At 39.4% G+C, this 24,741-nt stretch overlaps 1 protein-coding gene across 1 annotated transcript in view; it reads right to left on the bottom strand.

Annotated features, from left to right (window-relative positions):
- The window catches only part of LOC146710622 (uncharacterized), a 51,127-nt gene that overhangs the window by 8,968 nt on the left and 17,418 nt on the right, over window positions 1–24,741 (bottom strand). The window contains exons 2-12 of the mRNA XM_085453214.1: window positions 17,269–17,334; window positions 16,896–16,955; window positions 16,054–16,116; window positions 15,847–15,945; window positions 15,648–15,741; window positions 15,346–15,402; window positions 14,348–14,380; window positions 12,408–12,956; window positions 1,481–1,498; window positions 1,313–1,333; window positions 266–360 (exon numbers count right to left, since the gene is read on the bottom strand). Of these exons, the coding sequence (XP_085309340.1) occupies window positions 266–360; window positions 1,313–1,333; window positions 1,481–1,498; window positions 12,408–12,956; window positions 14,348–14,380; window positions 15,346–15,402; window positions 15,648–15,741; window positions 15,847–15,945; window positions 16,054–16,116; window positions 16,896–16,955; window positions 17,269–17,334 (1,155 nt within the window). The remainder of the gene's footprint in view (window positions 1–265; window positions 361–1,312; window positions 1,334–1,480; window positions 1,499–12,407; window positions 12,957–14,347; window positions 14,381–15,345; window positions 15,403–15,647; window positions 15,742–15,846; window positions 15,946–16,053; window positions 16,117–16,895; window positions 16,956–17,268; window positions 17,335–24,741) is intronic.

A 24,741-nucleotide genomic window follows, 5' to 3' on the forward strand; every position in this document is an offset into this window, starting at 1 on the left:
GGCACACCTGTGAGGTGGGATGGATTATCTCAATATAGCAGATGTGCCCACTATCACACATTTGGACTGATTTGTGACCACTGTTTGGGAGGGATGGTTATATTGTGTATCTGGAATGAATTTTAGGTCTCTACGTCCATCCCATGGGGAATGGGAGCAGTAACAAAGGTGTTGTGTTTATATTTTTATTGAGTGTATTAAATGTGTAGTTGGACATCCTTACATCTCTGCTTTAAGCAACAATCACATCTGAGCTCCCACTCACCTCATTACTCCTTTGAAGCCTCTGCGTGTACATGTAAAAAGCCACCGCCCAAAGGAAGTTGGTGAAGGTAAGGACACCTATTATAATGTGTAGGACTGTTTAAGAAGAGATTGAATATCTATTAAGTTCAAAATAACAGTCCCTTGATAACACATATTTATGCATGAATAAAAATTGTTGGGCTACTAAGAAACTTGTGCTCTAACAGAAAAGGCTCCAAAAAAGGGCCTAGAAAACTTTTTATATTTAACTAGACTATGTCTATATTTAATAGATATAGTACACACTGTATAGTTGCGCTTTTTTAAAGCGCTAAAATATGGTGCAAAATCTCCAAAAGTGGATTCTGATCATCTGAACGTAGCATTTGTGGGAGAAACGGTCTTTCCCTTTTCACGTAGATGGCCTCCTTGACTCCGCGCTCAAACCAGCGTTCCTCCCTGTCCAGGATGTTACATCCTCATCATTGAGTGTCCACTGGCCTGTAGGTGTAAAGACTGCAGAGTCCTGGCCTGACGAGGTAGCTCTTCTGTGTTGTGCCATCCTCTTAGCCAGAGGTTGTTTGGTTTCCCCGATGTATAAATCCTGACAATCCTCCTGCACTTAACAGCGTACACTATGTTACTCTGTGTCGAGGGACCGATCCTTGGGGTGGACCAATTTTTGGCGCAGCGTGTTTTGGGGTTTAAAAGCCACAGAGACCCGGTGTTTAGAAAAAAATGCATCTCAACTTCTCCAATACTCCTGACACGTACGGGATCACTACAGGTTTTTGCTTTGGCAGGACGCTACGTCCAGATGAACAGAATCAACTTTTGGTGATTTACTTACCTGGATGATTGAGCATCGTCAAGTGCAAAATTCTGTAATTAGTTTTATTATTTAAAAAATTATTTTTAGTTTAAGAATTTGATTTTTTTTTTTTTTCAAAGTGGCGGATCGCTTTTTGAATTCACCAGTTTCATTAAAGCATGTTTGGTACTACAACAAAATTGTCCATATACATTTTACTGAAGTAAGAAAAAGTTACGAATAAAACAAGCTTACTGCGCGCTTTTTTTCCAGCACCTATGGAAGAAAGGAAAGACTGTATGAGAGCAATGCAATTGAACACATTACATCAGAGCAAAAACAAAAACAAAGTCAGGAAAAACTATACTAGTAATATAGTATAACTATGAACTACATTCTTTGTTTATTTCAGTAAAAACTTACTTTCGCCCTGCAATGTTTCTGTGAAAGAAAGAAAAGACTGTATAAGTACTAGAGATGGCACGATACCACTTTTTTATGTCCGATACCGATACCGATATCATAAATTTGGATATCTGCCGATACCGATATGAATCCGATATAGTGTTTTTTAATCAACAAAACTGTTTTTTAAAATAGCTTGCTGCATTTTGTATAAGTTCATACTCAAGTTTAAAACAACAACTACACTAAAGCTATTCTGTTATACCTGTATACAAAAAAAATATTTCATAGTTCAGCAATACTGATCAATCTAATAAACTTAGACCTACACCATCCTCCCTATTCTGGTATTTTAAAGAGTACTTAGCGTAAATATTAAGCAACCTAACTAATAGGGTTCCAACTCCCAGCAACAACAAAAATAAATAAATAAAAAATAGGGAACCACCCCTCACGCTCCACCTCATGATGCTTAATCGACGTAATCAACCTTAATTTGATGCAGTGTGAAAAAAAAATGCACAGAAATCAATTCTTTTTCAAGAAATATTAAATAGATTCAACATCTTTCTTCAACAAAATTGCAGACTGCACAGATGGTACCTTCCCAAAGTAAAAAGTACTATAGCTTACTAGGGTATATATATTAGACTTAATAGTCACTATATACAGTAATTGACTTCTATTCATTTTACATCAAATTAAAACTTTGGGTGTCAGATAATTATTTATTAAAAGCTCGACATTTTAAATGAGAATAAGAAAGAAAAGTATGTCTTTGTGCCCCCTTTTCCCTGTTAATGCCCTATCGGCCCCCCTGGCTAAACTTTGCTAGATCCGCCCCTGCACAGCTACCAGCGTCAGCTACGTAGAAAAAGATCCTGGAGTAGAAAGTAATATTAAATAAATTCTAACAACAGCTTATCAAGCTTAAACGTGCTGCTGTTGTTCAGCCGCTGGTTTCCTCTTTCTGGTGCAAAGTGGGCCAAAAACAAACCAGAGAGACGGACTCGCGACAGAAAAGCCGATCAGCTGATCATTTAAGCAGTTTCACGATTGAAGTAGCAGCCGGAGAGCGAGAGGCAGTCGCTCGTTAAGCTTAACGTGGGAATGCTTTACAAACATTCAGAGATGGACTTACACACGTGCTTTACTTGTCTCGGGGATAACTTTGTCGGAGATGAAATGCCAGGTTGCTAGCGAAGCTCCAAATGCTATCCAGACCACCGACAGGTCCCGCATGCCACAGCCGCTCTATCACGTGACGCATACTGCTCCGACTGCTAATGTTCTGAGGTGAGTTACGGTGTGTTGCAAGTTTTGTGAGGTGCTTTCGTGATATTTAATGGATATTTAATTACATTTTTTATTTTTCTCCGATATCCGATCCAGTAATTTAGGTCAGTATCGGACCGATACCGATACGTAATATCGGATCGGTCCATCTCTAATAAGTACAACAGCAAAAACCCTTTTTAATCCGAGTACAGCATCAAGACAGTTAAACTTGTGGGACATTGTTGTGGTCAGGAAAGTAGCAGAGGAGGTTGTTAGTCATTTTCAGCTGCTTTGGTGTTAATGAAATCCACAATGCACTAGAGGGGCAACAACGAGACAAAAAGGAATGGTTGCACAGCTGGAGGACACTGACCTTTTTCCCTCCTTATCTTTTCTGACTGCTTTTCGCTAGTTTTGCATTTGACTGGGGCCAGTGTCATTACTGGTAGCGTGATGGGATGCCTGAACCCTACAGAGGTCACACAGATAGTCCAGAAGGTTTTCCGTCTCTCCCAGCACAGTTTCAAGAGCATAGAGGAGATTCTACGACAGGTATCTGCTCCTTTGTGCAAGGAGGAACAAGATGAGCACTGCTAGGCTACATAATGATCTCGAGCAGGCCACTGGTGTGAATGTCTCTAACCAAACAATCAGAAACAGACTTCATGGTCTGAGGGCCCGAATTTATAAAATACCAGAACTGGCAGGTTCACCACTGGCGCCCTGTATTTTTCACCAATGAGTGCAGGTTTTAGGGTCTTGTTCACGAGTGAGTGGAGAGGAAACTGAGAGACTGACAAACGCATTGGGGTGGTGAACAAATTCCTGAGTCACTGCCATCAGTAGACTGTAGTGAAAACCTGATTGATAGGAACTCAATGTTCCTCACATCAGTGGAGGAAAAAGAAATAATTGACATTGTACACATGTGCAAATATAAAACATCTACTGATTGTAATGATATTGACATGAAAATCGTCAAGAAGGTGATTGAAGGAATTGTAGGACCTCTAACATATATTTGCAACTTATCATTTCAGACGGAAAAGTGCCAAACAAAATGAAAATAGCTAAAGTTGTGCCGCTGTATAAAACCGGGGATAGACGCCACTTCACAAATTACAGGCCTGTTTCTTTACTACCACAATTCTCCAAAATCCTAGAAAACCTGTTTAATAAACATTAGACAAATTCTTAGATAAATATAAATTACTCTCTGACAGTCAATATGGATTCAGATCAAAAAGATCAACATCTCTGGCATTAATCGGATCAATTGAGGACATTACGAATGCTATAGATCAGAAACAGTATGCAGCTGGAGTATTTCTGGATCTCAAGAAAGCATTCGACACAATCAATCATGACATATTAATTAATAAACTGGAACGGTACGGGATCAGGGGGGGTTGTACTGCAATGGGTGAAAAATTATTTATTTGATCAACTGGTCTCTGAATGCTATTGACACCCTTTTCTCAACGAGAAATCTGGGCTCGGGAGAGCCTGAGTGCCCTGGAGGGACTTTCCCTGCCGGATACACGATGGACGGGTGGCAGAACTGGAGGATCATGTGCCTGGCGGGACTGTCGATCGAGGACGCTGAAGATATCTATCTATTCGGAACCATGATAACAGGGTTCATGCTGATCGGAGTTGGCTTAGCCCTGGTTTATCGGAGAAATAAGAGCGGAACCGGCTGTTCAAACCCCCCCCAAGGCTGCCCGCTGGAATCGAAATGGAATGAGGCGCAACCTCTCACAACGAACGTAATATGGTCAACACCTTGGAGATGCTTGCAGCTGCTGTGAAGGCTCAAAACAACACCATTGAGCGTATGAGGGGAAACATCAGAGAGAGGCCTGCTCAAAATGAGACCCTTGAGCGACAGTTGGAAAACATCGCGGAACGGATCACTGCAGTTGTGAGGTCTCAGAATCAAAAGAATGATAACACCATGGAACAGAAGTTTGATACCATCATGGGGAGGCTCGCGACTCTCCAACGGAAATTAACAAAACCAACATAAACATTGCGGATCCCCATCACGGCGCCAGCTGCAGGCCCAAGGCTGGAGCCGAACAATCACTCCCTGATAACGACTGTGTTACGGCTATTCTTCCCATCCCATGCAAGGACACCTGGATTGGCTGGAGGACTGTTTACTTAGCCTGATAGGCCGAAGGACACTGTCTCAGCGCACGTGAAGAAACGATCACGCCAACAACACAAGCCCTCCACAGCAGCACCGAGGCACTCTGGCAGGCCACAGCCAGCAGACCCAGCCAGGCTCCACCATCAGCCAGCAGGCCACAGCCAGGCTCCACCATCAGCCAGCAGGCCACAGCCAGGCTCAGCAGGCCACAGCCAGGCTCCACCATCAGCCAGCAGGCCACAGCCAGGCTCCACCATCAGCCAGCAGACCCAGCCAGGCTCCACCATCAGCCAGCAGGCCACATCCAGCAGGCCACAGCCAGGCTCCACCATCAGCCAGCAGGCCACAGCCAGGCTCCACCATCAGCCAGCAGGCCACAGCCAGGCTCCACCATCAGCCAGCAGGCCACAGCCAGGCTCCACCATCAGCCAGCAGGCCACAGCCAGGCTCCACCATCAGCCAGCAGGCCTAGCCAGGCGCCATCATCAGAAATTCCGCTTCCGGGTCCCTCGTGGTGGCCGCCTCGTGCTCTCGCTTCAGTATGCCACCCAAGAAAGGCCCAACACCAGAGGAGGTTGAGGACATTAAAACCTCCCTCGGAGCGCTGTGCGGAGACGTGGCCGCAGTCAGGGCACAGCAGGAGCTGCTTCTGGGGCTTCTGGAGGAGGTAAAACAGCTACGCCTCCAAAATGCCGAGAAGGACAGACGGATCATGGATCTCGAGCGGCGGGTGGATGAGCTGGAGCAGTACACCCGTACGAACGACGTGGTCATCAGCGGTATTAAAATCAAGCCGCGCCGACGAGGAGACCCGCTCGGTAGAGCAACAGGTGGCGTCCTTCCTCCAAAGCAAGGGGATAGAGATGGACCTGGAGCACATAGAAGCATGTCACTCACTGCCCAGGAGGAGTGACAGACTGCCGGCCATCATTATGAGATTTGTCAATCGGAAGAACAAGGTCGCACTGCTGAAACAAGGACGCAAACAAAGGCACGGACGTTTTCATTAATGAGCATCTGACACGAAAAAACGCAGACATCGCGAGGAAGGCAAGGCAACTGAAGAAGAACGGTAAAATACAACATACATGGGTAACAAACTGTAAGATTTTCATTAAGCTAAACGGGACACCAGAAGAGGCAAAAGTACTGATAGTGAGGAACATGGAGGATCTGGACAAGTATAACTGACACCAATGTATCAATTACACCAGGAAATGACATGGACACGTTGAAATTAGTTCTTCAACAGAAAGTAATTGATCTAGATTGTGAATATAAGGAGCATAATATAATAGATCCAGAAATAGATTCTGAAAGTAACTTTCTCTCTTCTTTTGTTAAAAATTGTAATTATTTCACTCAGGAACAATATGAAAAAGAAATTAACCTAGACGGGAAGCTCTCATTAATTCACTTTAACAGCAGAAGTATGTACTCTAATTTTGATTTCATTAAGGACTATTTGCAACAATTTTCTCGCCCCTTTAGTGTTATAGCCATCACTGAAACTTGGTTCAATGTCGATAAAGGAATAGATTTTTGTTTGAATGGATATGATTTAAAATACATGAATAGATTAAATAAGGCGGGCGGCGGGGTTGCTATATATGTTCATAACTCTATAAACTATAATGTTGCAACAACTATGTCTATGGCTATTGATGGAATTTTGGAATGTTTGACTATTGAGATTATGAATGAAAAAAAGAGAAATGTTATAATAAGTTGTATATATCGGACACCCAGTTCAAGTATTGACACTTTTAATGAATGGATAGAAAAAACGTTTGCTTCGGTGAACCAAAAATTACTATTTATCTGTGGTGATTTTAACATTGATTTGCTAAACCCAACAAGGTTAAAAGCCATTGATGACTTTACTGACACAATGTACAGCTTATCACTATATCCAACAATAACAAAGCCAAGCAGAATAACTTCACATAGCGCCACTATTATTGACAACATTTTTACTAATGTCATGGATTTCCAAATTAATAGTGGTCTGCTTGTCTGTGATATAACTGACCACTTACCAGTTTTTACTTTGTGTGACTGTGATTTAAAAAAAATAGATACCAAGATCATGATAGCAAAGCGAACAATAAATGAAGAAGCAATTCATGCCTTCAATTTCGATTTAGCACAACAAGATTGGAGTTCGGTGTATGAAGAGTCAGATGTGGACAAGGCTTATGATAATTTTCTAGATATTTTTACTATGTGGTACAATAAACATTGTCCTGTAAACGAACACATGACAAAGAAAAAAAAGATAAAAAGTCCTTGGCTCACAAAAGGAATTATTAATGCTTGCAAAAAGAAAAACAATCTGTATAAACAGTTTATCAAAGTAAAAACAAAAGAAGTGGAACAAAGATATAAAGCATATAGAAATAAATTGACTGATATTATAAGAACGAGCAAACAACTTTATTATAGAAGAAGATTATATGAAAATAAAAACAATATAAAAGGAACTTGGGATGTGTTAAACAACTTAATTAAACAAGGATCTTCTGGAACATCATATCCTGAATATTTTACTGATGCAAATGGTGAAAATCACAACATGAGTAATATTGTCGATGGGTTCAATAAATTCTTCATAAATGTTGGCCCTGAACTAGCAGCGGACATCCCGTGTCATAAAAATGAAAATATCAGTAATATAAAATCAAATCCCTTTTCACTGTTCCTCTCAGCTACAAATGAGCAAGAAGTAATAAATATCACATTAAAATGTAAAAGTAAGTCTTCAATGGATTATCATGACATAAATATGTCTGTAGTTAAACAGGTTATTCTGAATATTGCTAGTCCCTTAACATATATCTGTAATTTATCATTTCAGTCCGGTTGTTTTCCAAAAAAAAATGAAAATTGCAAAAGTAATACCACTATATAAAAGTAATGACAAACACAGTTTTACCAATTATAGGCCTATTTCTCTACTGCCTCAATTCTCAAAAATTCTAGAAAAACTTTTTAATTCAAGATTAGAAAAATTCCTTGAAAAACATCAAATAATAAATGTTGGTCAGTATGGTTTCAGAACGCAAAGAACCACTTCAATGGCGATAATTGAGGCAGTAGAAGAAATTACTGATACACTGGATAAAAATAAATATGCAGTTGGTATTTTTGTTGATCTCAAAAAGGCCTTCGACACAATCAATCACTCAATATTACTGGATAAATTGGAAAGATATGGTATTCGAGGGAAAGCTGGTAACTGGTTAAAAAGTTACCTAACGGGTCGGGAACAATATGTTAGCATAGGGCATTACCACTCAGAGAAACTTGGTATTACATGTGGTGTTCCCCAAGGGTCAGTGTTGGGACCAAAACTTTTCAATGTATACATAAATGATATTTTTGATGTTTCTCAAGTACTTAAACTCATACTGTTCGCAGATGACACCAACATATTTTTCAGTAGCGATGATTATACTGATCTTGTAATGACCGTAAACAGGGAGCTAAAATTAATAAAAAAATGGATGGACATAAATAAATTATCATTAAATATAAATAAAACTAAAGCAATGTTTTTTGGTAATTTAAAATATAATATAGAATTACCAATTATCATTGAAGGTGTACCAATTGATAATGTGAGTGAAAACAAATTTTTGGGAGTTGTAATTGATAACAAAATTTCATGGAAACCCCACGTCAGACACATAAAAACCAAAATTTCCAGAAGCCTCGCAGTTTTGAACAAAGTGAAACAATTCCTTGATAAAGATGCACTTCGTACTCTGTACTGTACCCTGGTTCTTCCATATCTTACATATTGTGTGGAAGTGTGGGGAAATACATATAAAAATACAACTAATCCATTAGTCACAGTACAGAAACGAGCACTGCATATTATTCACAAGGCTGGTTATCTAGATCATACTCACAAATTCTTTCTTCGGGCAAAGTTACTTAAATTCCAGGATCTGGTTAATTACAATACATCCATAATTTTGTATAAAGCTTTTACTAAACTTTTACCGGCAAATTTACAAACTAGATTTGAAATTCGAGAAAAGGTTTATAATGTGAGAGGCTTTGGAGAATTCAAATTACCCAGAACTCGAACAACCCGTAAAGGCTTTTGTGTGTCTGTATGTGGTGTGAAAATCTGGAACAGTCTGCGTTTACAATTGAAACAATGCAAAAATATTCATAGATTTAAATTTCTCTCCAAACAGTTGGTCTGGTCACAGTATACTCAATGATGGGTTTTAGTGTGCTCTGTAATGTCTGTCCACTTACCATTGCTGGTATGGATTCCAAAATAAAAAATAAAGTGTGCGTATGTATGTACATATATGTACATGTGTGTGTAGATATATATGTATGTATATGTATGTGTGTTTGTTACTTGTAGTTATTACTGCCTGTTACCTGTGGTAATGCAATTTATAATTTATATATTCTGTATTCAGTTATGAAGGCTCTAATTGTTGGTTGCGAGCTGCCGCTTAGATGCTTGTATCTGCCCGGGGCTGTTGATGGGTCTGTATGCAATGATGGGCGTAGCTGCGGGAAGTTTATTGTTTTTTTTTGTTGATGAGTGAGTATAGGGGTGGGATTTAATAAGTTTTCTTCGTCCCACTCCTTTTTCAGGCAAGTTTTGTTTTTTGTTTTGTGTATTTTATGTTCAATATAGGTATTTGTTGTGCCTGAAAATGAATAAATAAATGAATGAAAAAAAAAACTATGGACACGCGCACACACACACACACACACACACACTTACACTGATAAGCACTCACTCATCCCCCCTCCCTTTCCAACGCCTTCGATGCTTGTGCCCTCCCGGGGAAGATAGCAGTCAACTGGACCAGCACAGATGCTGCAGGACCGGATGCGCTGTCTACACCGGCTCTCTCTTACCCTTTACCCGCCCCTGTTGCTTGTCTTGTGTTTCTATGGTGTATTGATAGTCATGTGCTTTTGTGCTGAGGTGTTTTTTCTGTTATCAAACTGTTCTCCCACTAGGAGCTCAGTCTGAGTGGAGTTTTTTTTTCTCCTCCTCTTACCTCATGTTATGTATTTTCGTTGTTTTTTTTCCCCTATCAGCCTACCTTTCTGACATGTCTGCCCAATGTGATGTTTGTGTAAAGTTGGTCAGAAGGTTCCTTTGTAAGTGCGCATGCGCCATTAGCGTGCTGCCTGCTGTAACCCTAATTTCCCTCGGGATGAATAAAGTATTCTGATTCTGATTCCTCATCATGCTTGGACATTGCTTGTGGTGTTCCACAAGGCTCTGTACTGGGTCCAAAATTATTTATTATTTATATAAATGATATTTGTAAGGCATCTGATATATTAAAATTAGTATTATTTGCAGATGACACAAATATTTTTTGTTCTGGGGGAATCTAAAGGAGCTGCTGGATACAATTACTTCAGAAATGTGCAAAATTAAAAAATGGTTTAACAGGAACAAACTATCGCTAAATCCAAGTAAAACTAAAATAATCTTATTTGGGAATTCCCTTAGAAATGCACAAGTGCAGATTCATTTAGATGGTGTGGAAATTGAAAGAGTACTTGAACATAAGTTTCTTGGTGTGATTATAGATGATAAATTAAACTGGAAGTCTCATAAATCATATACATAACAAAATTTCAAGAAGTGTCTCAATCTTGAGTAAAGTAAAACACATTCTGGACCACAAATCACTCCACATTCTCTATTGTTCCCTGATTGCACCGTATTTGAATTACTGTGCAGAGGTTTGGGGCAATACTTACAAATGTTCGCTATCATCAATCTTTATATTACAAAAAAGGGCCATAAGGATAATCCATAAAACTGGTTACAGAGATCATACAAATCCACTATTCTTAAAATCAAAAATTCTAAAATTCACAGATCTGGTTCATTTTCTCACAGCACAAATTATATATAAAGCAAGAAATAACCTGCTTCCTGACAATATTCTAAAAATGTTTTCTAAAAGGGAACGGGGATACAATTTGAGGGGGGAATTAAATTTAAAACATCCTCGTATCCGTACAACATTAAAAAGTTTTTGCATCTCTGTGTGTGGAGTGAAGCTGTGGAACAGACTAAGTAAAGATATGAAGCAATGTCCAAGCATGGCGCAGTTTAAAAAGCGGTTTAAGGAGACTGTTTTTACAGGGTACAGGGAAAAGGTAGAGATTTGATAGGATGTTCTTGTCTAATATTTTCATGTGTGTGCGCGCGTCTCTCTCTCACACACACACACACACACACACACACACACACACGTTTCTATATATATAAAAAAAATACACATGACATATAATGTAATTGCAAGGAGGTATTTCTGTAGTCTATTGATACTAGATAGTGGAAAAGGGGTGGAATTAAATAAGCTTATGCTTCTTCCTGCTCCTTTTTGAACATGAAAGTTATTTGGAGTTGTGGTTGCTCGTTTTCCTTTTGTTTTGCTTTGTTCATTTGTCTCTTTTAATTCTATTTTGTTGTACTTTTTCAACATGTTCAAAATAAAGATTCAATCAATCAATGGTACTGCAATGAAATTTCAGCAAAACGGACTGCTGTATCATATTTTACTTTGATTTTCAGGCCTACTTTGAATTCAGCCCTCTGTAGGTTGTCCATTCATTCCTGACACATTATCCAGTTCTTGTCAGTATAAATTTCCAACAAAAATCTTCCCCTTTGTGATCTTAAGGAAAAAATCATATTGCTAAATTTTTTTCAGCAGTGTTTGATAGTCAGAATTTTTATTGTTGTTGTTGTTTTTAAACTTTGAGACATTCCAACAATCAAGAATGACAACACAACAGATTGGTGCAGCATAGAGTTTTGCATAGCAAATTTCTGGTGCTGACAGGGGCAGTGTTTAAAAAAAGAAAAAAAAAAGTGCGACAAAGTGCCTTTAACTCTCATTCCTTACAATGGCCAAGAGGATAAGGTATGAAACTGCTGGTCTTTCAGATTAAAGAGACTTTCAAATAAAGTAATTTCATTAGCAAAATTTAGGAAAGTATCTTTTAAAAATGAAGAAAACATTATGGGCGATCGTGGCTCAAGAGTTGGGCGTTCGCCTTGTAATCGGAAGGTTGCCGGTTCGAGCCCCGGCTTGGACAGTCTCGGTCGTTGTGTCCTTGGGCAAGACACTTCACCCATTGCCTACTGGTGGTGGTCAGAGGGCCCGGTGGCACCAGTGTCCGGCAGCCTCGCCTCTGTCAGTGCGCCCCAGGGTGGCTGTGGCTACAATGTAGCTGCCATCACCTGTGTGTGAATGGGTGGATGACTGGATGTGTAAAGCGCTTTGGGGTCCTTAGGGACTAGTAAAGCGCTATATAAATACAGGCCATTTACCATTTATCCTAACTAGTAGTGCAATATCTTTTCACAAAAGTTTTTATTATTATTACCCTTACCTGGACATTAGCTATGCATGCTATGCAATTCTCTTTACTGGATGGTTGATTCAGCTGCAGCTGAATACGTTGTCAGAATGATCATTAATCACTGACGTAACTTACCATCCTTCTGTTGCAAATTCAACGGGGATGATGGAGTTGTTATTGTTGAAACTGCTGTTGTTGAGACTTGTGGGTTTTTTGTTGTTGCTTCTGTGGTTGTTGTTGCAGAAGGTGTCGCTGTCGTCTTATTTGTTGTTGCTTCTGTGGTTGTTGTTGCAGAAGGTGTCGCTGTCGTCTTATTTGTTGTTGCTTCTGTGGTTGTTGTTGCAGAAGGTGTCGCTGTCGTCTTATTTGTTGTTGCTTCTGTGGTTGTTGTTGCAGAAGGTGTCGCTGTCGTCTTATTTGTTGTTGCTTCTGTGGTTGCTGTTGCAGAAGGTGTCGCTGTCGTCTTATTTGTTGTTGCTTCTGTGGTTGCTGTTGCAGAAGGTGTCGCTGTCGTCTTATTTGTTGTTGCTTCTGTGGTTGCTGTTGCAGAAGGTGTCGCTGTAGTCTTATTTGTTGTTGCTTCTGTGGTTGTTGTTGCAGAAGGTGTCGCTGTCGTCTTATTTGTTGTTGCTTCTGTGGTTGGTGTTGTAGCAGTACAGGCTGTTGGTGTTGTCGTTTTTGCTGCTGATGTTGGTGGTGGATTGAGTAAACATAAAGGTGGTTTAATAAATGTAATCACAGGGATTTTAAAGGTACAGAAAACTTAAGTATTTAGAGTTTGTCATACATTAATTATGTTAGTGGTCATAAAAATACATTTTGGGGGAAATTTCAGACCGTTTCCAAATTAATTATTAAGATTCTAAATCACTGGGTGATTTAACAGGTTGGTGTGAGAACTTCAGAAACTGCCTGAGATTTTCCTGTATACCCGTCTGTAGGGACCACACAGAGGACCTTTCTGTGAAGGGCTGCACACTGACCAGTACATTTAAAACATGACACTGTTTTACAAATGACTTTTTGTAAATTTGTGAATTTTCTATTACAAAATGTTTATTTAGCTGCTTTACAACAGTTTGGTGTTCTCTAGCTCAAAGCACAGAAAAGCTTACTTGCAAAATACTGAAATGTTTCCAAATGTTAAACAGATAAAGCTTAGGAAATATGATCAAATATGTATTTCGTCCATGTGTGAAACTCAAAGTTTCTTTAAAGTCAGGATATTTACATAAAACAAAAACAAAATAAAAAAACAAAAAAGAAACTTAGAGGTTTCTTTAAACATTTTTCTTGAATATACCTCTGTTAGCGTGAATTGTTATGTTGTCATTTTTATGCTTGCCAACTCTGATGAAAGAATTCCACTGTCCCCCCCCCCACACACACACACACACACACACACACACACACACACACCCTTGTCTTAGAACCACGTGGACGTTGCTTTGCTGTGATGTGTTTTGTGTGAACTGTTTCTCAATAAAAAGCAGCGAGAGGAGGCCAGATTTGGGGCACCTAATCAGAAAGTGCAAGTGAAACGATCGATCGCTTTTGCCTTGTTTTTTTTGTTTTTTTTCCACGGGAATAAGTCCTGGATACTGGATGGGTCTGAGTTTAGACCCAACAACCTCCATTGGATGGAGTCTGACTGCTTTTAATCTCATTTTTGGGCAAAGAATAGAAAGACAGCAGCAGCTGCCAAGCACTGGAAAAAATGTCTTCTTTTTTTTTCCATCTGCTAAACAGCAATTTCCAAAATAGAAAAACAAATATTCATCTTTTCCAATAAAATGAAAAATATAAGTCGCACTGTATGTGTGTGCATCCTCTTTTAGAAGTGAAAAGAAATTTCTTGTTCAGTCAAACACGGAGAACACACTTTGTTGTCGTTTTTCTGCTTTTAATGGCTAATCTTGATCAAATATAAAGTTTATGGCTGTATGATGGTCAACTGGGTATTTTTAGGATTTTTTTTTTTTTTTTTAAAGTAAATTTCTAGGATCTGACATCAGCTAGAAGCAAAACACACACATGCACTGTTTCAGCATTAATAAATAAAATGTGTTTCCTACCTGGGTTGGGAGAATCTCGCTTACACACTTTTTCTAAACAAAAAAAGAAAAGAGAAAAATATGGAGACAAGGTTGTGAATTTTAAAGTCAACACACTGTAAAACATCCCAGTCACACATTGTTTAAAACCGAAACAAAACAACAGAAAATGTGGATGTAGGTTTCAGTACCTGTACACACATCTCCACACCGGCAGACACAATAGCAGCATGGACACACATGCTTACAATGACGTAAATACAAAGCGCCGACCCGACGCATCAGAATTGTGAGATGTCGGCTTTCTCATCCGACGGCACGAACGCAGACACGCTGTCGGGGCTGAAACCCGACATGTCACAGATTCTGATGCTGCAGGTTTCATCACTCTCCAACCAAAGTTCACTGAACCAGCAGGAAAAGAAGATCAAAACTACGCTTCACATTTGATAAACATCGTCTGTGTACTTCGAGGACAGTTTCCCATCTCAAATTTCTGTTTTCTGCATTATTTGCTTGCTTTTTAGTCTACTGTTGTGCACAGCACTGCACTGCCGTTTTGTTTGTTCAAAAATTACCTGTGACAAGAAAGTTTAAAGAAATGTAAACTTTTTAAAATTATACCAAATTGCAAATCTCTTAGCTATGTCTCTGATAACACCTCTGTAACTTTGCTCAGCAGCATCAGGTAATGTTCATATGCTGAGTTCAGTTTCAACTGCAGAATATTTTTAGGGTTATCTGCTATAAAAATAAATAAATTAAAAAAAAAAACAGGCCAGGAAAATCACCTTCATGTTTTTTCTGTTTCATCCTCAGTTACTACAAAGGCATCTGCTGTGATGGTTACACCTTTGATAAAGTCTCACAAGTGTCAGTACTGATACGTGATCAGAATTATAATATTTCTGACTGTCTGAGGCAAAATTTCCCCGATTGAAATCGAATCGAAACCTTGTGAATGGGAATCGAATCGGTCATAGAAATCAGTGACCATAGACCTGTGTATGTGTACTTACCGTACACTTTACAGATGTCTTCTGCAGTGGGTTTTTGTGATCCTCCATTTGTTTTGTCTTTGGTGAAAAAGAAGAAAAATGTTAGCGGTAAGAACCAGAAGTTCATTTTAGGTTTATTGTAGGAGATCCACATTTTACGGTTTGAGGAAGACCTGCTCCTTTTCTTTCTCTGAATTTCTAAAACGTCTAAGCTCGTTACAACAGTCGGTGTCACAGTGTTGCTTCTCACAAAGACATTCAAGCAGCAAGTCTTTAAACTAACCACAGCTGAATGTTAGACAAGTATCAAAATGAGGCGATACCTCGTAGACCCTTGGCTATATTTGTCAAGCACATGAAGTGGTAGAAAGGGACACTGATGTTCTCATCCGCCTCGTTACATGGCGGTTTATAGTCCTGCAGGACAAACAACATGTTTATCAGATATATTCCTTGTTTAACCTGAGCAGGAGTAGAAAAAACAAACAAAACTTTAAGAAGAAGAGATTTTTGTTTCCTTGCCATGTTATTCTCGTCCTTAAAACAGTCCCGTAGAAAGCAGGTTTCTTCTTTTTTGTTATCACAGTCTTTGGCTTCCGTTAAACTACATACAATGATGTCCTGTAATGAAAGGGCACATTTATCATTAACCAAATATAAGTCACTCCAAGATAAACGTAAATACATTTGGACATTTTCTAGTTTTTAAACAATGTTTCACAAAGTTACCTCAGACTTGTTCATTATTTTGACGGTAATATTCTCTGGCAGCCTGTGTAGTGTAGTTGTATTCTAAACATAGAGAAATGGTAAAGAAGCAAAATACATCAATAGTTATGTTTATTTTTAGTGAGTGATCATCACAACTGAAACTGCAAAAATCCAAAGAGAGTGAAATATATTGGCTGCTAAAACACAAATCTGCTGGGGTTGGAGGCCCCCAGAGGGCTGCTGGTTGTCTAGAACCTGATCCCAACACCCAAATCTGATTGTTGGCTTTGTCTGTCATTTCATTGTTTTAAATAAAAATGTAATCATTCAGAATTACAAGAAAATGGAAACAAAAAAATGTCACCAAAGGCACCAGGAAGTTTTTGTATCATATATCTTTAACTAAACTTTTTTTGGGAAAGTAATGTACAAGCTATAATGACACCAAACCCTTGTTTTATATTCTCAACAGATTGCATACAAAGCTTACAATCTCTGACCTTGTGCTCACCACAAGTCCTTAAAAATGTATTTTTTCCATCACTGACAACAAGTAAAAACTTAACTTGGAGCTCTGTGTGTTTCACACTGAAACAGACGCAGACTTCCACACTTTCTTTACAGACCATTTAAATATGGGACCACTTTTAAAGTAGCTTATTAGCTCCTAAGATGTAGACAACAGCATAATGCAGTTAAGCAGAAGTAAACACTCATTACAGTCTTTGAATATTTGTTGTTTTGGGGCCCGATTTACATCATCCTCATATTACCTTTTATCTTAACACCCTTGTCATCCAGCATTAGAGATCAGCCTATTAAGAAATTTAATAATTAGGGAAAATAACATTTTTTGTTACCCAGTCTTTTTTTGTGAAGTGGTCCATACAACCTGCTTCTGATGGCTCGATCAGGATTACCTGGTAGACAAAACGTTGTTTAATTTGACGGACAGAATTACCACCATATAATGAACATAACTTGTATAACACTATATAAACTAAACTAATGCAGACCTAAATTTAAGAAGGACAGGCTACCAAAAAAAATGACAAATGAGTACTTTAGGTCTCATAGCTTTTTAATAAAACCAGAAGTTACAGTAATCAACAAAACATTAAAACTAAAAACATTCGCGCTCCTCTCGAAACTATTAAGTTCGGATCACCAAGAGCACATTTTACAGCACTTATATAAAAGCAAATAGAGTAAAACTGCAAAGAGAACACTCACACTTAAAAGCAACAGGCAGAGAAAACAGCCGTGTGACGTCATGATTCCCTCTGTGATCTTTGCAAACTACAGTGAAACAAAAAAAAGCAGGAGAAAGGTATATTATGGACACAGACACACAGAAGATTTAAAAAATAAAACGAAATCCCAGAAATAAACCCTAGACAAAACATATCTGTCAACTAAGGTGTAGGTCTGTTAGGTTATGTTGTGGTCAATGTTCCCTCTAATTTTTCACGTGTCTGAGCGAACACACAAACTCCCTGAGCGATCTCTTGGACCACTGTGAGCGACATCAGACGTGTGCACTGTGGTCATGCTGGCATCGAATCCATCGAAGTTTCATGGTTTATTAAAATAATCAAATTACAGCATTCACATTTATGTTAGATGACTTTTAATTAACTGCTTTAGCCCACTTACAATGAAAATGGAAAAAAAAAAAAAAAAAAAATCTTCTTCATGACCTGTGTAGCATGTTAACACTATTGGAAGCAAAAATAACTTTCACTCCAATTTTGAAAACAATTTTCTTTTCTTTTTTTATAAAGCTCTGAGAGAGTCTGTAACTCTGTCGGCAAAATACAGTATATAATGACCAATGGTGGGCAATTAATTATATAGTTACTTCTTCAAAAAAGTAACTCAGTTTGGCAAACAAAGTTTTTTGCAGCTTTTTTTTTTTTCTTTTTTTAAATGCAGCCAAGGCGTTTTTTAAATAAACATTTCAAACTATTTACAGAACAGCTGTTCTGCATCAAATCTGATGCCACACAAATTATTTGTGCCACTCCAAAAAAATAATTCCTGTCCACTATGAGATGAAGGAGACCAACAGCCTGATACCTGCAGGCCTGACAGCAGCAGATGTATCACTGCTGTAACACCTGTAACACTCAGCAGTCGCCTCATTGTTCTGACACACAACAACACTATTGACTACACTACACACTAACTACACAAGATTTGCGCTAAACGTCGCAAATCTCTCACATCTCAAAACACCGCCATAACTCCTAAAACTTCCCCCTTCCTAAACAACTAAATGCCACGTTGCCATATCATTTTTTGATTGGTCGACATGGTACTTTTTTGGACGAATAGGAAAGGCAGAGGGGGGTGGGGTTTGTTTTTGCTCACAGGTGGAGAGTGCTTTCAAGCCTTTTCTCTTATAAATCGCAGACCAAGAGGACCGGAAGTGCGAGGCTATGAAATGGGACCGTTCAGCCTTCAGGAGTTTATTAAAGGCAGCCATCTGCTCCTTGCTCCCTAAAATATAACAGGACATTGGAGTCCATCTCACACTTCAGTTCAATCAGTTTTCTGTTTGACGTTTATTCAGCTGTGTGAAAACTGGAACTTTAATTTCAGCAAAACCGATTTAATCAAGGACAAATAAAACACTGAAAAAAGCCAAACAATAACATTTTTGTGACTTATATATTGTGCTTAACCCAAGTAGCGAAAGACCACGGAGGTCTGAAAACAATGTTCCGGGAGTCCGATGTTCTCGGTGGCTCTAATGAGCCTTAAACCCCGGGTCCCCTATTGAGCTGGTATGGAGGACCACAAGAGCCACGCGCATCGAAATAAAAATAAAAAAAAATTCGTGCTTAAATAATGAATTGTAGAATAAAATCTGCATTTGTAAATTCATTTTTGAATTCCAATTTAATAAACTGATTTTTAAAATGCTTTTTAAGTCTTCATTTCAAAAACCTTTTTTTGAATTGCACTTTAATAAACTGCATTTCAAAATCCATTTCCCTTTCCTGTTCGCTCAGGGATTAACATGTGGATTAGCAGTTGGATTAACAACTTCATTTTAAAAATCCTGCTGCTATTCAAAGGAGATTGGTTGGTCAGACACAGGCTGTCTGCCAGCCTGGATTTTTCTAGCTCATAGCTTCACCCTGCTAAGAAGCGTGTGTGCTTGTACAAAGGCCGTTCAGCCTCGGGAGGGACCCTGCAGCGAAACGGAGAGCACAACCTCTGACTGAGTGCCTGTCTGACCACCTGTGAAGGTAACGTGCTAACATGGCTAACGCTAGCATCACCGCACGTAGCCCCGTTATTTTAAGGTCATCTTAGCTCGTGAAAGTTTTACGTCGCAGCTGTACGAGCTCGCTACGTGTTCTCTAAGCTGCTGTGCTCTTCACAAATAAAGCTGGAAGCAGCTCAGACTATTAGAACCCGTAGGGTTGCCAACCGTCCCTTAAAATACGGAATCGTCCCGTATTTCGAAACAAAAGTACACGTCCCGTATTGAGCTAATAAGGGACGCACTTTGTCCCGTAATACAGTGAGAATCAAAAGTAGTCTATAACTTTTAATGGAATTAACGCTTTGTTTGAAAACATAATTCCCAGCCCCTCTCCTGCTTTGTGACCAATGAGCTGACAGCACACTTATGACAATTCGAGTATGACAATTCAGATTACCGCTCATCTCATTGGTCGAGGAAAGGTCGCTTGCGGAGAAAATACCGGAAGACAACAGATGACCACAACAAGAAGCATGGCCAACAGGGGAACAAACGCAGACACTGCGGTGCAAGTCTCGGATGACAGTACACCTAAAGCTGGGCAAACACTGTGCGATTTTTTCAGTCACGTTATTCAGCTCCTGCTCAAACTGCACGATTGACTCGCAGGGGTTAGAAGTTCGTATGTCACGATGTACTCTCACACTATACGGCCCGATGCTCTGATGCGACCTGAGTGCTCACACTGTGCCTCCATAACATGAAGGTTATAACAGAAAATCTGTCGCGCTCTCTCTGTCTTTCACTCACACAGACACACCACCACCATCAACTTTGCTAAATTGCTAATGAAAAACATTGATCGGGCAGCTGTGACTGAGCAGCAGTGTAGATCCAACTATTTTCACGGTTGTTGTGGTCGTGATAATTTTGTGATGCCACATCGAAAAGGCTCGGATGAGCTTTCCAAAGTTCTACAAGTTGTGCCTCCATCGCTTGTGTCCAGATCACACGCTGCACAGCCGTGCTGCTCCGTCTTTTTCACGGCGTTTACGTGTTTGCGCGTGAGCAGTGTGAGCGCCTGTGGTGACACCCTCACGAGCGATTGATGATCGGGAGCTGGTCGTGAGGTGTTAATCACTTCTCGTTACCCCACGTATACTACACGACGCACGATGAAGGCCAAAATCGGTCCGATCACTCAAAAATCGGCTCAAAATGGGCCAAAAACCGCACAGTGTAAGCCCAGCATTAGAGCAGCAATGTTTGTTCCCCTCAGAGAAAGGGAAGAATGGGAAAAGGAAAACACCTGGCTGGAAAACGTTAATATGGGCATGTGCAGTGAATATCAGCGCTATGTGGCCAGAAGTGTGATAATATAATTTATTTTGTGTAATAAACAACTGCAAGGATAGATGATTACAACAAATAGATGACTAATACATAAAAGTAATACATAGATGAATAATGATGATGAGTTATGATGCGTAATCATGGGAACAAGCGGGTTTACAAACAGGAGCAGCTGATTAGCTTTAGAAAAGCTGAAATAATACCTCAACTGAAGCCAATTGTACTAAATGCACTAAATGTGCACTGTTACAAGAATGTTTTTCTTTCTATTGTTTTCTATTATTTTAAGTTAAGCAGGACAGAGTTCTTTTAAAGAAAGATTTACTTATATTCTCAAAAGTTAAGCATGACAGGCTTCTGTTTAAGAAAGAGACCTGTTTTACTGTGTTAATGTTGTCATTTTGAGCTAAAAATAAATGGCTAAATGATCATTTGTTTCACATGTGTTCATATCACAAAGAATAGAATATGCATCTACTTAAATCAACTTCAAGTCAAATGGTTAAAAAAATAATTTCACACACAAAAAGAGCTAGAAAATTCACCACACTGGGAAGGGTGAAGACAACTGGGTCGCCCGGCCCTGGCCACGAGGTGTCCCTTATTTATTTTTCAGGGAGTTGGCAACCCTAAGAACCAGCACTGAGGCCTGTTACATTTATACAGCGTTAGAGCAACAGCTGCAGCCTACAGCCTTTAAACTAGCGATTAAAATGCTGACAGTAAACTCGTCAGTCCAGATGTTACCACATTACTTTGTGATACTTAAGAGTTAAAACAACTGAGACAGGCTGATTAAAATAACATCTGTCAGTTCTCACATTTAATATATCAAGACTGGAGATCACACTACTGATTTCAGTTCATTTAATATGTGAGTGCACAGATTCATTCTCAACTGGACATAAACGATGATCAAAGGTTGTATATATGATGAATTCATCAAATCCCAGCCTCTAACACAGTGCGCTGAATCTTAGCTTTGAATGTCCAGTATATTCTAATCAGTGCAATGTAAGAATTCACTGAACCTACAGTATCTACACCTGTGTGGCAAAGACACAGATAATGAAATTTAATTGTTAATACAATATATATCATGAGAAACGAAAACTGAAATTGATTCAGCTCAGTACTTTTCTCTGTATGCTCTGATTATAAAGGCCTTAAATTCTGTGATATATACTGTAAATGATTTTCACAGAGGTCTTAAAGTAGTTAAATCTCTGCTGATAGTCTGGTTGTTTATATTTTCACGTTTTTGTCTCTGTAGGGCTGTTTGATGACGATTTGGACTCCTCTGGGAGATGTCACACCCACATCTGTTCCATGCTGTAGCCATGGATGGTGTTATAGCTCTGAGTCAGCTTTGGGCCATCAGACGCACACACTGGAAAACCAGCACCTGGACTTCGTCATGCTGCTGTTGTGAAAATACTGGTTACTTGTAGTTTTCTCAGTATAATAAAGTGATCCATTGCTCCCACTTCAAAAGTGTTAATTAGCTCTGACATCTGTCTCTGTAAGCAGTGATTTATCAGCACAAAGTATTGACAGATCAAAGGCATTCATTACAGTGAGCCACAGCACCACATGTTAATGTGTTTGTTTTATTTAGTATCACTGATCCGTCTGTGCTGCAAATTTCCTCACTGTCAGGGTTTTGACTAAAGTCTATCTTTATTGTTTCTGCACACCACACAGTTTGTTTCCTCCATTATTTTATCATTTAAATTATTATTAACTCATTCACTGCCATTGACGTCTATAGACGTCAATTGAAAAACTTACGTTGACTGCCATTGACGTCCATAGACGTCAATGGCAGTCAACGTAAGTTGAACTGAAGCCCACCAGCAGTAAAAGTAGACCTGCAAGGAGGTGCAGGGTTTGAGCACGTATGGGATTGCGCAGTGAGACAAAAATGTGGTGCAAGTCTTGTTGTGTTTCACTGCCAGCCATTTGAAAATGGCTGGCAGTGAATGAGTTAATAACGATTATAGATACAAACCCAAATCCAATTTTGTTAATAAATCTAAAGGCAAAATACAATGATTTTCAAATCTCATTGTGACAAAGTGGGTGAGAACACCATTTGTCCATTTTCTTAGTTGACGTTCTTGTTTTGAATTAACCATATTTCATATGTAGTGTTGCGGCTCCTTCAACCAATGGCCGCGGCAGGCTAAACATGAGGACACAGATGACTCGCAACAACAAACTGATAAAATACACTTCTGTACCATTTGCTCCTTTTATTCCACATGCAACTGTCCAATATATAAATCAGCACATGGGATTAACTATTAAACAAATGCACAAACAAATAACTGCAACTCACCAATAACTAGGGTTGCCAACTCCCTGAAAAATAAATAAGGGACACCTCGTGGCCAGGGCCGGGCGACCCAATTGTCTTCACCCTTCCCAGTGTGGTGAATTTTCTAGCTCTTTTTTGTGTGTGAAATTATTTTTTTAACCCTTTGACTTGAATTTGATTTAAGTAGATGTTTATTCTTTGTGATATGAACACATGTGAAACAAATGATCATTTAGCCATTTATTTTTAGCTCAAAATGACAACATTAACACGATAAAACAGGTCTCCTTCTTAAACAGAAGCCTGTCATGCTTAACTTTTGAGAATATAAGTAAATCTTTCTTTAAAAGCACTCTGTCCTGCTTAACTTAAAATAATAGAAAACAATAGAAAGAAAAATATTCTTGTAACAGTGCACATTTAGTGCATTTAGTACAATTGGCTTCAGTTGAGGTATTATTTCAGCTTTTCTAATGCTAATCAGCTGCTCCTGTTTGTAAACCCGCTTGTTCCCATGATTACGCATCATAACTCATCATCATTATTCATCTATGTATTACTTTTATTTATTAGTCATCTATTTGTTGTAATCATCTATCCTTGCAGTTGTTTATTACACAAAATAAATTATATTATCACACTTCTGGCCACATAGCGCTGATATTCACTGCACATGCCCATATTAACGTTTTCCAGCCAGGTGTTTTCCTTTTCCCATTCTTCCCTTTCTCTGAGGGGAACAAACATTGCTGCTCTAATGCTGGGCTCACACTGTGCGGTTTTTGGCCCATTTTGAGCCGATTTTTGAGTGATCGGACCGATTTTGGCCTTCATCGTGCATCGTGTAGTATACGTGGGGTAACGAGAAGTGATTAACACCTCACGACCAGCTCCCGATCATCAATCGCTCGTGAGGGTGTCACCACAGGCGCTCACACTGCTCGCGCGCAAACGTAAACGTTGGTGAAAAAGACAGAGCAGCACGGCTGTGCAGCGTGTGATCTGGACACAAGCGATGGAGGCACAACTTGTAGAACTTTGGAAAGCTCATTCGAGCCTTTTCGATGTGGCATCACAAAATTATCACGACCACAACAACCGTGAAAATAGTTGGATTTACACTGCTGCTTAATCACAGCTGCCTGATCATGTTTTTCATTAGCAATTTAGCAAAGTTGATGGTGGTGGTGTGTCTGTGTGAGTGAAAGACAGAGAGAGAGAGGGAGCGACAGATTTTCTGTTATAACCTTCATGTTATGGAGGCACAGTGTGAGCACTCAGGTCGCATCAGAGCATCGGGCGGTATAGTGTGAGACCTGCATCGTGACCTACCAACTGCGAGTCAATCGTGCAGTTTGAGCAGGAGCTGAATAACGTGACTGAAAAAAAAATCGCACAGTGTTTGCCCAGCTTTAGGTGTACTGTCGTCCGAGACTTGCACCGCAGTGTCAGCGTTTGTTCCCCTGTTGGCCATGCTTCTTGTTGTGGTCATCTGTTGTCTTCCGGTATTTTCTCCGTAAGCGACCTTTCCTCGACCAATGAGATGAGCGGTAATCTGAATTGTCATACTCGTAAGTGTGCTGTCAGCTCATTGGTCACAAAGCAGAAGAGGGGCTGGGAATTATGTTTTCAAACAAAGCGTTAATTCCATTAACATTTATAGACTACTTTTGATTCTCACTGTATTACGGGACAAAGTGCGTCCCTTATTAGCTCAATACGGGACGTGTACTTTTGTTTCGAAATACGGGACGATTCCGTATTTTAAGGGACGGTTGGCAACCCTACCAATAACTGCACTAATTACAATGCCAAC

Source organism: Copadichromis virginalis, linkage group LG4 (assembly GCF_057382275.1).
Source record: "Copadichromis virginalis isolate Kocher_CV1m ecotype Utaka linkage group LG4, C_Virginalis_male_GT1.1, whole genome shotgun sequence".
NCBI classification, from domain to species: Eukaryota; Metazoa; Chordata; class Actinopteri; order Cichliformes; family Cichlidae; genus Copadichromis; species Copadichromis virginalis.